This window comes from Echinops telfairi, unplaced genomic scaffold (assembly GCF_000313985.2).
Source record: "Echinops telfairi isolate 266 unplaced genomic scaffold, ASM31398v2 ScPeMD7_7458;HRSCAF=8496, whole genome shotgun sequence".
In the NCBI taxonomy this organism is placed as follows: domain Eukaryota; kingdom Metazoa; phylum Chordata; class Mammalia; order Afrosoricida; family Tenrecidae; genus Echinops; species Echinops telfairi.
Window position 1 is genome coordinate 15,372,483 of NW_022111358.1, and position 18,249 is coordinate 15,390,731.

Sequence of the window (18,249 nt, forward strand, 5' to 3'; positions counted from 1 at the left end):
TCCCCCTCTCCCATGGCCCCCCGGAACTGTCAGTCCCGTTGTTTTCTCCTCCAGATTGTTCATCCAGCCTGTCCTATCCAGACAGGCCTGCAATACTGTTTCTTTAAAATAATTTTAAGTACCTTTATTGAAAGAGCTCAACTTTAACATTTCTTTACCTAGTATTTGCTAGGCATTGAATTAGGCACCAGGGATTTTGTCCTCGGTCTGATAGGTGGTATAGCCATCTGTTCATATTTGTCTATTACCAAGATCAGCCTGAAACTGACAACCTTAAACCAATTTCTCTTTTTTTTTCTCTTAAGTATACAGAAATAGTGCAAATGCATGGTACACATTTCTCTTTCTCTTGCAGGTAGTAGCCATGGTTATGTGGGTGCCAGTAGCAGAATGTCAAGAACAGCTCATTTATGCTCTGCTGCTACCAGTAGTTTATTAGACATTGATCCCTTAATTTTAATACATTTGTTGGACCTGAAGGACCGGAGCAGTATGGAAAATTTGTGGGGCTTACAGCCTCGCCCACCTGCTTCTCTTTTGCCACCCACAGGTAATCATACTTCTCCCTTTTTTACTGCTTCTCTAAAAGAGCTATTGAATTTTAATCCAGTGTTACATTTTAGTATTGAAATATGGTATATTTCTGTAGCAAATTGACTTTTTACTTTCTACTAACATGAATGTCATGGAAATGACATATTAAGCAATATTTTTATTATTAATCAGATCTTTAATACAAGAGAAAGTAAAAATATTTGATAGACATTTTTTCTTATGATTTGCTTACAGATTCATATGGCGTACACTGGCCTTTCAATAGGCTCAGAATAGGGTTTTGTAGGCCTCATGATTGGTGGGGGAAATTTAGACACATCCTAGGGGAACTGTGTCTAAGTTGAATTTAAATGTACAGTATCCTAAAAGTGTGTGTGTGTGTGTGTACACATGTACACACACACACACACACACACATATATATATAATGTGTTGAAATCGACTTTGATGGCAGTGAGCGAGAGACCTTGGAGAACTGTGTACTAATTGGCAGCAGTGCTTTATGTAAGTTTATTTGTTACAGGGGAATTAATTTGTGTTACTTCTGATGTGACAGTTTGTGTTGTTGAACTTGAGCTTTGGAACTCTCAGAGATAGAACCATTTTGGATAGCTATTAGGACTCATCTTTAAAAGATGCATTTTTCAATCCATTTTTGTTGGAAAATGTGTAAAAATATACTGAACATTTTCCTACCTTCTTAATCAGAATTATACACACTTAATCAGTGGTTTAGAAAAATGATTGAAGATATTTGAAGACAATAAAACTCATTTTTCTTTTTAAATCATTTTATTGGGGGCTCGTACAAATCTTATCACAATCCATACATCCATCCATTGTGTCAAGCACATTTGTACATTTGTTGTCATCATCATTCTCAAAACATTTGCTTTTTACTTGAATCCTTGGTATCAGCTCCTCATTTTTACCCCTTCCTCCCCACCCCCCTCCCTTACAAACCCTTGATAATTTATAAATTATTATTATATTGTCATGTCTTATACTCTCCGACATCTCCCTTCACCCATTTTTCTGTTGTCCATCCCCAAGGGAAGGGGTTGTATGTAGATCCTTGTGATTGGTTCCCCCTTTCTACCCCACTGTCCCCTTCCCCTCTTGGTATTGCTACTCTCATTATTAGTCCTGCTGGGTTTATCTGTCCCGGATTCCCTGTGCAAAACTCATTTTTCAAATTAAGTCTAAACCAACTACAGTAAAGGGACATAGGGGGTACCCACAAACAAACAAACGGAAAAAGGCTCTGCTGGGCAGAACTATCATAGAACACATTTTTCCCACTGGGCGAGCATCAAGCAAGTCACTCTCAGTTAGTGCACCCAGTGGCATTGCCTGGGAAGGTTCTCTCAGGTCACAGTGATTTATTTTTTGTGTGTGTGAAAGCAGTTTAGCTCAAACCTCATTTTTTGTGCTGGCTGATTTAAGAGAATAGTATGTAATTGCAAAATTTTGTTTCCTGCTCTGGGAAAAATGCCATAGAAGCTGTTATGATGTTGAACACAGCTTACAACTTACAAGGACAGTACTATGGGAAAGACTCAAGTGTATGAGTGGTTTTCTCATTTCACAAAAGGTGAACTGTCAACCGTGCTCTGGATGCCCATCAATTTCCCAAAAGTATGAAACTGTCGACTCATAGTGCATTTGGAGTTTGTTCCACCAGGTCAGACTGTTAATCTATTTAGAAGTTCTTAAAAGATTGTGTAACAGTGTGTGACCAAAAAAAACCTGGTTTGTGGCAGACGGGGGACTGGTTTTGCCACCACGACAATGCACCTGCTCACGCAGCCATCTCAGTGAGCCAGTTTTTGGCAAAAAACAATAGGCCTCTCTTGCCTCATGCATAGTACTCACCTGGCCTCCCTCCGGGTGATTCTGCGAATGCAGAAGGACATAAAAGGATAGTGATTTGAGGACAAAGTAGAGGTGAAGAACAAAACGAGGGAGGTGCTGTCAGTCACCCAAACATGAGTTTGAACAATGTCTCCAAGAATGGAATCACAGATTTGACAAATACTTTGCATGTAAGGGAGAGTACTTTGAAGGTGATAAGGTTGTTTTGTAAAAAAATTAAATACATAGCTTTGGGGGGCAAAATTCCATTTTGGGGTGGTTCCTCCTCGCAGAGCTGCTCCAGTGGGAAAACTGTTCAGTCTCGTGCTTCCTAAGGTGTAATTCCTGGAAGCTGGGGCTTCTCAGCTTGAGAGATTGCCTCCAACTAGCTTATGAGTATGAGATTCTTGCATCCTACTGATGATGGTCCATGTCAAGTTTGTAAATCCTTGGACTTTTGTAGGACTTAGTACGCTATATATAATTTTGTATTTTTTGATGCATCTTTATTGTAGAAATTTTGGGAAATATAGCATATTGTGAAAAGTAAAATAAAAATGACCCATAGTTCTAATGTTCTACAAAGAAACGCTCCTTCATACCACATTAAACATCATAACCAGAGTTGTTGGCCTAAGCCATAGGAAACACAGGTTCAGCTTCTGCAGGTAGCCTTGTGAAGTGGTATGCCCTTTTTGAAGGTCAATTTTTATTTATTTTTATAAATAAATCATTTTGGGGGGCTCTTAACAGCTCTTAGGACAATCCATACATCCATTGTGTCAAGGACATTTGTACATATGTTGCCTTCATCCTTTTCAAAATACTCTTTCTACTCAAGTTCTTGGTATCAGTTCCTCATTTTTTTTTCTCCTTCCCCCACCCTCCCACCTTTATGAACCCTTGATAAATTAGTAATTATTATTTTCATATCTTACACTGTCCTGTCTCTCTTCACCCATGTTTCGGTTGTTCATCACTTTGGGCGATGGGTGGGTGGGGGGAGAAGCACCTTCCCTGTATCTTCATGGTATCGCTCCTCCCATTATTGTCCTGGATTCCGTGCATCTAGAGCTCTTACCTGTACCAGTGTACATGCTGTGCTCTAGCTGATTTATAAGGTAGAACTGGGATCATGATAGTGGTGGTATTGAAGCATTAAAGAACTAGAGGAATGTTGTGTGTTTCGTCGGTGCTATACTGCATCCTGACTGGGTCATAAAGGGCAATTTATAAGAAATAGTTCTATTGGCTGTACTTCACATATACAATTTAATCATTTGTGATATTATTAATTAATGCAGTCATCACCACAGTCAATTTCAGAACATTTTCTTCTTGTCTTCTTTGTTCTTAGTCACCCATTTCCTCCCATCTTCCTCTGCCATGCTCCTAAGTAATTATTAATTTGGTTACTGTCTCATGATTTACCTATCCTAGATTTCATTTACATAAAACCATTACAAAACACAAACAGGTAACAAAAACAATAGTGACCAGACAAAACCTAGAAAACCCTCAATTATAAAGAGCAGAAAATATTAAAGTACAGCTTTAAATTCCTGTGGAAATCCTGTGGGCCAGTTCTCCCCTGGAGGGTCGCTCTAAGTAGAAATTGACAGCAATAGTTAGGTCAGGTTTTGGTTACCCTTTATAACAAGCAATTTTACTTCTGTACTTTAAATCGGTAATTTAAATTTCTGATTATGATTCAGAGATGTTTGAAAATATACAATAAAGTTGTGGCTTAAGTTACAGTTTTGTGATAGAATTACTTAAAGATGGATAAAATGTTTTGATGAAATAGTTTTGTCATTGGATAAAGAATGCAAACCAAATAGAGTGAGTGCATACCAACCAAGAACATCAATTGCCACTGCGTTGCGATGCACAGCGACTGTAAAGGACAGCGATAGCTTCTGGCGTGCGTGGATTTCTGAGGCTGTAAATCCTCATGGGAGCAGACAGCCGCATCTTTCTCCTTTGGAATGCCTGGTTGATTCAAACCTTGCAGTTAGCAACTCAACATGTAACCCTAAATATCAGTAGGGCTCTAAAAAGAGTTCCATAAAACGAGTAATATCAATTAGATGAGCTACAGAGAACTGTCATTCCTGACGAGCATCACTAAATGATGTGAGGGAAGTATTACAGGTGGAACTTGGACTTTCCATTCACCTTATAACTTCGTAACGAGGAAAGCCTCTCATGAAGGCCTTCAGTGCAGGTCATTAAACCGTAGAGCTGTGCTGGTGTGAGCGCCATCACTCCTTACTTGTCTTAGAACTTAGCACAGGCTACTGGAATTGATTTGTTTTTATTTTCTCCCAAATGGATTGTGAGCTTTGTGGGAACAAACCTGCTCACCTTTGTGTCTCCAATGCCCAGCATTTAGAAAGGGACTCAGTAAATGTCTTATGGACATCGGATCAAGGAATTTCACTTAGCATGTCCGCATTTTGGATTTTGATTGAAAAGAAATTAGTGTCTTTTTCTAATGATAAAACTGAACCATATGGATTAATACAGATTTTTGGTTAAGCCCATGTAGATGTAGAGTAGGCCCAAAAAGTGTTATTTAGCAAACATTTTGAGCATTTTGTATGATAGACTGTGTTCAACCTAGAATACTAATGTCACTATGAGCTTATAGCCCTTTTTGTTTCTCATAATCTGCCTGTCTGTTCTCTATGATAGTGTGTTGTGATAAATGTGTACTCTGTGCCCTACACAAATTTAGAGGATTGACTTGGGAGGGCCAGCTGGCTTCTTCAGATGAGTAGGGGACTCGAAGACGAGTTTGGGTTGGCAGAGAGAACAAAGGGAACAGGACATGTGAAAATGTGGAGACCTGTACATCTTGATTGTCATTAATGGGATGGAATGTTGACACCATAATTTGCATGGGTTCTGGTATCATTAATGTCACAGTGTACATTAACACCATTAACATAGCTTGTCAACTTTCTCTCTGAAGCGTCATATTCTCGAAAAGATAAAGATCAAAGGAAGCAGCAGGCCATGTGGCGAGTTCCCTGTGACTTAAAGATGCTAAAAAGACTCAAAACTCAGATGGCTGAAGTTCGATGTATGAAAACAGATATGAAGAACACACTGTCGGAAATCAAAAGCTGCAACGCTGCTTGTGGAGACATGCAGACAAACCTTTTTTCCGCTGACCAGGCAGCTCTTGCTGCATGTGAAACAGAAAACGCTGGCAGGTTGCAGGATTTGGGAATGGAGCTCCTGGCAAAGTCATCAGTGTCCAGTTGTTGCATACGGAACTGTAAGTGAAAACTCCCTATTAGCCGTATTTCACCAGCTGCCATTGGGGAAGCTGGTCATTAATTATTTGGGGAGTTAATCTTATTTAAATATTTAAATACCTCTCTTCCAGTGAATCAAGAGTAGAAATACATGCAACTCTTTTTTTCCCACCTAAAACAGATTTTGCATGTTTTCTACTATAAAGAACTAATAGCATTTCTTGACTGCTTACTTTGTGCTGTGCAGTAAACAAGACAAAACCTTTAACCTAATGAATCTTACATTCCAGTAGTGAAATCAGACATGAGAACATCGAAACACGAAAAGAGAATTTTAGAGGGTAATATTGCTGTGAAGGAAAGAGCGGGAGTGGGACAAGAGGAGCAGGTGGGACATGTGCTATTTTAGCTAGGCTAGCCAAACATCTGTCTTGGAAGATACATAGCCAGAAGGCACCTTTGAAGCAAGGATGGCAGGACTCTTTTTCAGCTACTTTGGACATAGTCTCAGGAGAGAACAGTCTCTGGAGAAGGACATCATACTTGGTCAAGCTGAGCGGCATTAAAAAAGAATAAGGCCTTCTCTGAGATGGATTGACACAGTTGCTGGAACAATGGGCTCGAACATAAGAACAATACGTGAGGATGATGGAGGACCAGGCAGTGTTTTGCTCTGTTGTACATGAGCTAGCTGTGAGTCAGAATCAGCTCGAACAACAATAGTAAATGGAGGTGTCTGGGGAGATCTCTGAAGGTCACGAGGGTGTCAGCCATGTAGAGTTCTAGGGAATCACCAATCTGGTTCATACAGTACAACGGAATGCAATGCAAGTCATTGTGGCAGGATTTGCTTTGCACATTTGAAGGATCAAAGGAAACCCAATATGGCTGAGTGTGCTGAACAAGTTAGGGGAAGAGGAAATGAAGTCAGAGAGGTAGATTGCATGTGGATCAGGAAGTCCTTGTAAGACCATGATTAGGAATTTGACTTTTTTCCTGATTTCAGAAGTCCCTCAAGAATAGAAATCAATGAGTGTTTATGAAAAGATTTACCCTTTAGAAAGAATACATTGATTCTTGTGTCTAAATGAGACCGAAAATGGGTGACAGTGGTAGTTATCAGAACAGTAGCAAGCCCATTACCATAGCTTGTGTTAAACAGTTTAAAAACAACTTGCTCATAGTGTTAAACTTTCTTTTGTGTGTGTGTGTTAAACTTTCTTAACTGAGCTTCCCATCTGTGTCAAAGAACACTTTAGATACCTGTGTGACTATTTTCATAATCCTCCCAAGCATTTGATGGAAAGATTTTTCTTTCCTCTTTGTTTTTTTATCATTTTATTGGGGAGAAGTCTTAGAAATCTTATGACAATCCATCATTTAGTTGTATTAAGCACACTTGTACATATGTTGCCTTCAACATTTCCAAAATATTCTCTATTTGAGCCCTTGGTATCAGCTCCTCTTTTTCCCCCTCCCTCCCACCTTTGTGAATCCTTGATCAATTATATATTATTGTTGTTACTTCATGTCTTACACTGTTCTTTGTCTCCCTTCACCCACATTTCTGTTATTCGTTCTCCTGGGGGGTGGGCTATATATCCAACTTTGTGATGGATCCTTCCTCTCTTCCCCCATTACCCTCCTACCCTCATGATATTGCTACTCCTACTATTCCTGAATTCCATGTGTCGAGAGCTCTTTATTTGTATCAATGTGTGTTCTCTGGTCTAGCCAGATGTGTAAGGTAGAACTGGGTCATGGTAGTCGGAGGGAAGCATTCAGGAACTAGAAGAATGATGTGTTTCGTCAGTGTTATACTGCACCCTGGTTCAATCATCCCTTCCTTACATGCATTTTTTTTTTATAAGTCTATACATTTCCCCCTTAAGTACTGCCTTGGCTACAAATATTTTAATTGAAGTGCTATTTTAATTCTTTTTCTAATTCACCTCTAATTTGATTGCTAATCCTGTAATATTTTTTAATTCCCAAGTGGTCTTATTTTTGCTTCAAATTTTGTTGTTAATATGAAATTTAATTGCACTAACATCAGTGAACATTTGGTATGATTTTTCTTATGGCAGCTTCAATTTTTTTATGTTAAGACTTCCTGCTAAACAAAATAAAAATGCTTTTTTGGCATAAAACAAAAATAAATTGAGATTTGATTTTGGACATAGCAGACAGAACACTCTCCATGCATGTTAAAAGTAAGCCTCTGGCTACTTAGGCAGTGAGCGTCATGATCTTTCACTAGATGTACAAACGATCTTAAATGTCTTTGCAGCCACAAGTAAGAAGAGTAATTCACCCAAGCCATCTCGGTCCAGTATAGCAGGTAGCCTATCACTTCGAAGAGCAGTGGACTCTGGGGAAAATAGTCGCTCAAAGGGAGACTGTCAAGCTTTGTCTGAAGGTAAATTCAGGAAGCTTAGGATGCAATTTTGAGTGAATGTCTACCTAGAAATTGGTTTGTTGTCTCATCTCACTGTGAACGGCAACTAAAATGTTTTAAAACATTTCACCGGAGAGTTCCTTGAGCCGCAATATAGCAGATCCTTCAGTAAGAAAAATTCCATCATTAGCCTGGGTATTCTGAACCCTTGATTTTGAGCAATCCATCAGAAAGTCTGAGTATCTATATATGAAAATTATTTTTGAAGTTTTCTACAGTATATATATGTTGAAACTGGTTTCCCTTCAGAACTTTTGTGAGTTTTCTCCCTATCTCTTTTCCGAATGTTCTTTTCCAAAGGGTCCCCAGGAAGCTCACAATCTGGGAGCAGGCACAGTTCTCCCCGGGCCTTGATGCATGGCAGCATTGGTGATATTCTGCCCAAACCTGAAGACCGGCAGTGCAAAGCTTTGGATTCCAATGCTGTTGTGGTTGCAGTTTTCAACGGCTTACCTACTGTTGAGAAAAGGAGGAAAATGGTCATCTTTGGGTAATCACTTTATTTGGTCCTTTAGTCTACATCAGAATAAACAAAATTAACCTTACCGTTTCCACTAGTTATTTTAATGGACAGAATATGAGTGAGTACCAAATGCTCAGGTTAATAAATACATTGCTCATTTTTTACGAAGTTAGTAAACAGTGGTGTATGACCTGTATAAATGCTGTCTTTTGAGATATCTTTGAAGTGGGGACCTTTATTTCATTTCCACCTGTCCCACGTCTTTTTTAAAAAGACATGTGCTGGGCTACTCTATTTCACAGGTCTTTATTTTTATTTTGGTTAGAACAAAGTTCTTCCCCTTTTTTCTCCTCTTACCACTCCTCTCGTGAGCTCCCTGCCATGGAGTTGATTCTTCTGACAGGAGCCCTGCTCCGTTTGCTTTCTGAGACTGCAGTCACCTTTCTTTGCAGAAGCAGCTTGTTTGAATGACCAAATGTTTGGTTGGCAGCGGACAGTGCCACCAGAGCTCCTTAACATTCCTTAGGTTCATTTAATGTTACACAGTTTTTAAAGGTTTCAATAATTCTCCCAGGAGTTCTGATGGTTGTGGGCTGGGCTACATATGATCTGAGTTGGGCTGCGAGCCACATGTTCAGCAATTTGAAACCACCAGCAGCTTCTTGGGAGAAAGACTGAGATTTCGACCTTCGTAAACCCTTCTAGCCTCAGAAACCCAAGGGGTGGTGTGGGGGTGGGGAGGGGTCACTATATGTCAGCATTGATTTGATGGCAGTGAGTTTGTTTTGTTTTTCTTGGACAGTTGTCAAAGGGCAGGTGGTTAGTTTTGTGTTTTAACTGAAGTTTAAGCCGTCAATAGGTTAAAATCACTAGAGATTGTCTTGCCTTTCCTATTACCAAGCATGATTATACAAGAGAACTTCAGAAAACTGATGGGGGAAATTCCATGTTCTAATTCCATTTTCCACAGTGTTGAGTCCTCCCTGTGTATGGTCCTTTCAAGGTGAGACTGCAGCGTTTTTCTATTTTGTGTTCGTTTTGGAGATAGTTCTAACTGCCCTTAGGTAGAAACTCAGGATATATATCGTCTTTGATAGAACCCACTGTTTCATAATTTTTTTCCATCATGAATTTTCTAGTGAGTTTTTGTTTTGTTTTTTAAGTAAAATTTGTAAAGTAGTATTTTAAACACCAGTTTCATCTATCCTGCTTAATTAGGTGCTCAGTATTTGGCGAAAATGTAGATAGTTGTATCATATACTAGTTATAGAGAAATCACGTTTTCTCTTTCAGGGCTAATGCTAAAGGAGGTCGCCTAGAAGGAATGCAGATGACTGATCTGGAAAACAGTTCTGAAACTGGGGAGTTACAGCCTATACTGCCTGAAGGAGCTTCCGCTGCCCCTGAAGAAGGTAAGAAGGGGTAATGAGGTCACAGTTACTTGGTGGTCATGGGGTGACTCGGTTTGCTGACTGGTTTTGTTGTTGTTGTTTTGGAGGGGGTGGTGGAGATTCACTGAAGATTAATAAAGTATTTGAAACAAGATTTGTTATCAGGCATACTTGATCTGAGCACAGCACTCCCTGTGCCATTGTGTGAGTTCTGTTAAGTCACTAAATATTGAGAAAGGCCGAGTTGATCACAGCCTCCCTTAGAAGAGGGATTGGTAGGGGGAAATCTGCAGGTAAATCACTGTTCATGAGTAAATGTATTCAGTTACCTGCATCATGCCAGGCATTACCTATCCCCTCGATGTGCAAAGATGAATTAGATCAGCTCATAGCCCTATGGGGAATAAGGGACCTCGAGACAGCTAATTAGGATATTCAATTTTAATACTTTGTTTATTACAGTTGGTCTTGATTAATGTCTGTAGATTGTTGTTTTCCTCTCTTCATAGAAGCACAATCCTGTATGACAACTGACCTCAGCAATCTGTCAGTCCCCCTCGGTTACACTTTTCTTTTCTTTTTTTGCCAAGCTCTCGCCCACACTTTGGATATTTCTCCTGCACAGTCTTTGAAGTTCATTCTTTATGTAAAAGCACTGGAAATATTTTGTAATGGGTAGCAAAAGGTGCTTCAAAGGGTGCTACATACATACATTGTTTTTTTTGGGTCCTTTGCACAGAGAACTGTCTGATAACTTGGCATTTCTTTTTTTCTTTGTTTCTCAGTGCAACTGTGCCACCTTCCAACTCTGCACTCACTTGAGTGTCAATAATGGATGAATTGGTAGCTCAAAGCATTTACACAGGTGCTAGCAACTACTTCTGGCTACCCCTTACAGGCTGTGTGGGTGGTACCATTTTCAGGTTTCTCAGCTAAGGAACACTCAGCGTTTTGCTTTGTTCTCCTCGTTGGTGTTCTAGTAGTGGGCAGTATTGTTTTAGCAGAAGTCATTAAGTGGGAAGGCTTCTTAAACTGGTGTTGTTGGTGAAAACCTTAGGAAAGAAATATTATTATTGATGGTCTTTATAGAAAAGACCTGTGGGGGTTAGCTGCTTGCTTTCCACGTGTTTATAAAATGTGGTTATAAATTGCACCTTAAAGTTCTACAGCATAGGCTAGAATTACAGGCTCTCCACCCACCACACACACGCCCCACCCCAGGTAGAATGTTTTGAAATGCTTCTAATATGCTTGACCTTGTTTTTGACCTACCATATAGTTGGTGCCTCTTCTATTTGTGTACCAACCCTCATCAGATAAGGAGTTTTCCCAAATTTTCTCCTAATCTGTACATTGTCTTTTCAGTTTGTTGATAAAGCCCTTTGATAGATAACAAGATTTTAGTTTTGATGGCCAATTTACCCATTTGTCTTTCCCTGTTTGTGCTTCAGGAGTCATATCTAAGAGTCGTCGTTATTAACTAGGTGCACATTTTATCTTTAATAAAGACTTGTGATATGAAGCTCCTAGAATTCAGCAAGAAAAGTTACTGTAAAAATGCCTATCAATAAGACAACAGAAGTGCACCCTTGAAACTGATTTGTGTTTAAATAGAATTTTTAAAGGGCAATGAGAAAACCAACTGGTGAGGCTGAGGGAAGGCAGTACAGTAGGCAAAAACCTCTTAGAATCTGCTTTGTGTTTTAAAATAATCCTTTTGTTGTTGAGAATGTATACAGCACACCATGCACTAATTCAGTGATTTCTACGTGTTCAATTCTACCTGATAGTGATTGCCTTCTTAGAGTTGGGCAGCCATTCTCACCCTCCTTTTCTGAGTAGTTCCTTTCCATTAACATAAACTCACTGACAAACACCTACCCACCCACACACACACCTCACCCCTCACCCCTCACCCCCCTGTGTCCTGTCTAATCCTTCCAGTTGCTATTGTCAGTTTGGCTCCATCTAGATAGCTCTCAGAAGAGCACACTGCTCAAGGCAGACATTCCAGACTAGTAAATCTAAACTTCTTTAAGAAGACGTCAGGAATTCTTTTTAAGATTTAAAGATTATCTATAGGCAGTAGTGTTAGGGATTCATCTAGCTCCAGAAATTTCCTGGATGTTGTGGAAGTTTGAAATCTGTTCTGCATTTTATCCTGCTCTGTTTTTGAGAGAATGGGCTTTGCTCACTAGCATTCCCACTGACTGCCTTGGAGGAAAGTAGTATGGCTGGTTCTGTGTCCATGTCTTGGTGCAGCGAGTTGCTCTGTGAACAACACACCGCGCAGTGGTTCTGGGTCAGAGCACCATGGGTTTCGCTCCCTCTTCTGAGGGAAGGGTTGTCTGAAGAAACTTCAAAAGACGGCATTCTTCATGCGACAGAGGTCTCTTCACTATTCTTGAGCATCCATAAAAGGGAGTTTTTACCTTGGACATGATGGTGATCAACAGGCTTTTTCCTTTCAAACAGACCATATGAAACCATCTGTGTTACCGGTTTAATGGCCTGATTCTGAAAAGTTTGACACACATGCAGAATTCCTGTCGGCAGGCCAATTCCTTTCTGACTCTTTCTAAACCTGGAGACTGTTCTGAGTTCAGTTCCTGCTGAAGTGTAGCACAGGGCCCTCACAAAAAGGAGGAACCATGGCCCGCCTGCTGTAAATGCCTTTGCTGGCTGCCTATGTCAGAGGAATGTATGCCTGACAACTCACCTTTTCTGACTTTTGTAGGGGGTTGGTGAAGGCGTTTAAAGCATGTTACAAAAACTCTATCAATTAACTGCATGTTTATTGTCCTGCCTACTACTAAGTAAATATTACTGAACTTATAAATTCATGTAGAATCCATAGTATATTTTATACAAATCTTAGGAGTGATGTCCCAGAAAATAACAAACTTGGGAAGCAAAATAAGTCCTCTTTTTAAAAAAATCATTTTATTGGGGGCTCATAGAACTCTTATCAGATCCATACATGCATCAGTTGCATAAAACACATTTGTACATTCGTTAACCTCATCATTCTCAAAATATTTGCTCTCCACTTAAGCCCCTGGCATCAGCTCCTCATTTTTTACCCTTCCCTCCTTGCTCCCCCATCCCTCATGAACCCTTGATAATTTATAAATTAGTATTTTGTCATACCTTGTACTGTCCGACGTCGCCCTTCACCCATTTTTCTTTTGACCATCCTCCAGGGAGGAGGTCACATGTAGATCCTTGTAATCGATTTCTCCTTTCCACCCCACCTCCATCCACCCTCCCAGTATCACCACTTTCCCCACTGGTCCTGAAGGGATCATCTGCCCTGGATTCCCTGTGTTTCCAGTTCCTACCTGTACCAGTGTACATCCTCTAGTCTAGCCAGATTTGTAAGGTAAAATTGGGATCATGATAGTGGGGGGTGGGGCTGGGGGGAAGTATTTAGGAATTAGAGGAAAGTTGTATGTCTCTTGTTGCTGCACTGCACCCTCACTGGCTCATCTCTTCCCTGCGACCCTTCCGTAAGGGGATGTCCAATTGCCTATAGATGGGCTTTGGATCTCCACTCCACACTGGCCCCCCTCATTCACAATGATATGATTTTTTTGTTCTGATGATGCCTGATACCTCATGCCTTCGACATCTCGTGATCGCACAGGCTGGTGTGCTTCTTCCATGTGGGCTTTGTTGCTTCTGAGCTAGATGGCTGCTTGTTTACCTTCCACGTCTTTAAGACCCTAGATGCTCTATCTTTTGATAGCCGGGCTCCATCAGCTTTCTTCACCACATTTGCTTATGCACCCACTTTGTCTTCAGTGATCGTGTCGGGAAGGTGAGCATCATGCAGTGCCTGTTTAATAGAACAAAGCATTCTTGCATTTAGGGAGTACTTGAGTGGAGGCCCAGTGTCCATCTGCTACCTTAATACTGAACCTATATATATATGCACATAAATCTATTTCCCCATTGTTATATAAATATATTTTTACATATGTACATGCCTTGATTTAGACCTCTGTAAATGCCCTTTGTCTCCTAGCTCTTTCCTCTATTTCCTTTTACTTTCCTCCTATCTCACTATCATGCTCAGCCTTCATTTGGGTTTCAGTAATTCCTCTTGGTTACATTACCCTTGATCACACCCTACCAGGCCTCCTACACCCTCCTCACCACCGATTTGGATCACTTGTTCCCTTGTCCCTGGGTTTGTTAACACCACTTCCTTTCCCCCCACCTAACCTCTTCCATGCCCCCCTGAAACTCTCGGTCCTGTTGTTTTCTCCTCCAGATTGTTCATCCAGCCTGTCTTATTTAGACAGACCTGCAGAGATAATAACATGCGCAAAACCAAGCAACAAAAGAAAACACAACAACAACATCAATAAAAAGCCAATGACAAAAGAAAAGCTTGTAGTTAGGCTTTATGTAAAGGCCAAAAGTTTGTTGGCCTTTAGGAGTGTTTTCCGGTGGAGTCTGATGGGGTGCAAAGCCCTGGCCCCAAAGTCTATTTTTGGTATTCCCTGGGGACTTCGTTGCTCTGTTCCCCTTGCTACTCTCCCCTTCCTACTCTGTTGAACACACTTAATGTTTTGCCTTGGTGTGGTGGGATCAGATAGGGTGCAATTCCCACACTGTGTCTCCAGTGTTGTCCCCTGTAGGGCTATGGGTCAGTGAGTAATGTCATGTCTCTTAGTGGGGCCGGCCATATGGCTGCTCTGAGCGGGAATATCGTTGTCAAGGATTGGTGGGCCAGGATGTGCTCACCTCTCTCCCCCCAATTCCCTAAATAAGTCCTTAAGTTGGCATTTTGACGTGTGGTCCTCTGCATGCGGTCTGTTCACCTTGCTGAGAGTTCTCATTGCTGCTTTACCGACTGCTGTTGTCCAATAAGGTCCTCCGTGGGTTGACAATCTTTAAAATAGAACTTCCAGTTTGGGAAATTCCTGAGATATTTCAGGGAATTCCTGAGCATTTCAATTCTTTGTTCTTGGTCCCTAGGAGTAATGTCTGTCAGGAATTAAAGAACACCAGTGAGCACCCAGTGCACTGCTGTCGAGTCGATTCCTAGCCGTAGCCACTCTGTAGAAAAGTACAACTGTTTCCTAGGGATTGTGAGACTGCATTTTTACAGGAGCAGAAAGCCACATCTTTTCCCCCCAGCAGGGCCAGTGGTCCAGAACCTTTGACCAGGCAGTGTACAGTCTAGACACTTAACCCACTGTACCACCAAACCGAAGGTTACATTTATGTCTGGGATTTCCAGAACTCTGTGTTGTATTCAGGGCCCTGGTGACACGATGGCTAAGTGCTCTGTGCTGATGCTCACTGGAACAGTGGTTCACACATATCAGCTCTCTCCAAGAGATAGCATGGTGGTAATTAGTTTTGGAAAACAGAAAGTGGCAGTTCTACGCCAGTTTTAATATGCTTTTTGCATTTCAGCTGCAGTTCCAGGAATGCCCACAAGGTGGAGATGGTGCTTCACAAAAGTAGTGGGTTTTGTTCTCTAAAAATGTCACACTTCCATTTTTGAGCATGTTTTTATTTGCTGAAGATGAAGGACAATATTTCAGAAGTTTCCATATATGAAACCTAGAAACTCAAAACCCACTGCCACCAAGTAGATTCTGACTCACATCAATCGAGTATAGGGTTTTTGAGATCTTGATTCTTTACGGGAGCAGATAGCCGCTGAGTCTCATCCTTCTCCGCACTGCAGTTGGTGGGCTTGAACCGCTCACCTTGCAGTTACCCAATAGCACCAATAATAAGTTGATAAAAATTTACTTTTTTACATTAAACAAGAGATTTATACACAAGTTAAGCCATCAATTCTAAGTTTTGACAACAAACAGGGTGATAGCCATGTCTCCTTGATTATTTCATTTGCATAAAGGTAATTGTCAGGTAAAGGTAGCATCTATACTTGTACAAAGAGGAACAGCTAATGTGCACCAACCACTGAACACTAATGCCAAACTGAAGAGTTTTACCAACCCAGTGTAAAGGAAACAGAGACTCCCCACACCAGAACCAATCAGCAGAATCGTGATACATGGAGAAAAGCTTGAACTTGTCAAGGGTTTTATTTTTCTTGACTCCGTAACCACAAACAGCAGTCAAGAAATCAAACAACGTATTGCACTGGGCAATACTCTGCTGCAAAGGCTCTCTTTAAAGTGTTGTAAAGGTGATGAGATGCAACTCTTACAGCCTGAGCCAATGTGAGGAGAGCCCTCACGACCACCAGGAGAAAAGAGATTGCGGAGTGGCACACGCCATTTGGACCCAAGATTCCTGCACTATGAATGCCCTAAACTCGGGAAAATTGTTGCCAAGAAAAATGCTCAAGGAACGCAGAGCTGCCAAAGAGGAAGGCTTTCCCTAGGTCTGGCACCTGAATTCAGATGTCTAGCTTCACAAACTGGGAGGATAAATTTGTCAGAGCAAAAAAACCAGAAGTGATATAGAGGACGAAGGTGTCTCTGACTCAGACGTGATCTGTTCAAGCTCGTGTGTGCAGAAGCACTCTGGACAGCCTGAACTCAGCTCACTACCGTTGGGCCAGCTCCCACTCATAAGGGATGACCCTGTAGGACAGAAAAGGACTGCCCCTGTGGGACTCATGCCTTACCGGTTTAGAAAGCCTCATTTTCCTCCCTCGGAGTGGCTGGTGGTTTTGAACTGCTGACCTTGTGGTTGGTAGCCCAGTCCCTAACCCACTGAGCCACCAGGGCTCCAGAAGAACAAGCAAATCTGTGCTGGAAGGTGTGTAGCCAGATGCTCCTTAGATGCCTCGTCTCATGTGCCTTGCACATGTTAGCAGCTGGAGAAGGACATCATGGTTAATAAAGCAGAGGGTCGTGAAAAAGAGGCAGCTTTTCAACAAGACAGATTGATGTGGCTGCACGTTGGAGCAGTCGGTTTCCACAAAACAGTTGTGAAGATTGGGCTGTTCTTCATTCTGTTGTGGTGAAGAAAATTTCTTAATTTGGCTCTTCTACCCGTTTCTATATAACTCCCAGTAAATGATTGGGAGGGAGTATGCAAATAAGGCATAAAGGGCTTTTAGCTTGGGGATTGGTCAGTTTTGCTATTCCCTTGGCTACAAAAATGAGGCACCTTGGAAGCAGCCAGCGAGAATTCCAGGGACCGTCAAGAAGAGCTAGCTGGTAAGCACATTTGAGATCCTTGCTTGAGGTGGCAGAAGCCATGCCACGCTGAGACCAAAGCCATCAAGTGGGGAGCCACAGCACTGAGACAGAGACAGAAGTGGAGCAGTGGTCAGCCTTCCTGGCACATGGACCACGACAGGCCAGGGAGAGACTTGGCCGCTGGCTGAAGAAAGGGGCTGATGTGGGGCAATGTCTATCCGCTGCTTTGTGATCCTGTTATCTTCTCTGATAAATCCCTGTAATTGTGGGCATTATCTGCGAGTTCTCTGGCCAAGGCAACAATTTACTGAACCTAGTAGGAAAGTAGAGTGGTTGTGGGAGAATAGGGTAAAGAAAGATTGAATGTGGAGGCCTGTCTGACTGCTACCTTATGCAGTCAGCCATGGGCTGCTGTGGAGGCGGCTTCTGCTCTCTTCTGAAGCAGAGGACAGGGATATGGCCTCAGTTTGTAGAGCATGTGATTTACTGTGAGCCTAGGACTTACTGATGGCAACTAACAGTAATTGTCATTCTGTTTATTTGTTTATTATTTTGTGTGTGTAGGAGAATTGTCTCCTGAAATGAAATTAGTACAAAGAATTAAAAGACCCTATTTTCCATAGTTTCTATAGTTTTGCATTTAGCATTATAAACATCCATCAAGCGTATTTCTTTAGCTTGGAGTAATTTGTAATTCTAGGCTGGAAACTATAGTTAGCAAAAGTGCTTAGCTTTTTAAAGCCTTCCAGAGTTCTAGAAGGGTTGTTTTCTTATTCCCAATGCGTGTACAAACAAGCAAAAAGGTAGTTTAGTGTGAAAACTAGTTGCTAAACCTGTGTGGAGGTATTGTGAATCATGTTCACAGGGCACGAGGAATTGGCCTGAGAATGTTAGCTTGAGAAGACATGTGGTAGAATGTGTTCTTAACAAGTCCACTTAAGATTTGCTGGGCTACAGGGGAGGGGAGTAGAAAGATCCCCAGGGAATGATGAGGGTGGACATTGGAGACAGGGCATGGTACCCCAACAGGCTAGAATGGAAAACACAAGTTTTTCTTGCTTGGTATATTTTAATTTGTTCTTCGTCAGTGGATTGATGTTGTTGCTGTTTTGTTGTACAT

The 18,249-nt window shown here is 41.3% G+C and overlaps 1 protein-coding gene across 4 annotated transcripts in view; it reads left to right on the plus strand.

Annotated features, from left to right (window-relative positions):
* The window catches only part of TRIM37 (tripartite motif containing 37), a 124,495-nt gene that overhangs the window by 78,414 nt on the left and 27,832 nt on the right, over window positions 1-18,249 (plus strand). For 2 of the 4 annotated variants that reach the window (XM_004707015.2, XM_045299755.1), the window contains exons 18-22: window positions 356-550; window positions 5,387-5,695; window positions 7,966-8,094; window positions 8,434-8,623; window positions 9,890-10,008. In XM_004707015.2, coding sequence (XP_004707072.2) covers window positions 356-550; window positions 5,387-5,695; window positions 7,966-8,094; window positions 8,434-8,623; window positions 9,890-10,008 — 942 coding nt within the window. The remainder of the gene's footprint in view (window positions 1-355; window positions 551-5,386; window positions 5,696-7,965; window positions 8,095-8,433; window positions 8,624-9,889; window positions 10,009-18,249) is intronic. The other 2 variants (XM_045299757.1, XM_045299758.1) reach the window with 2 other exon arrangements.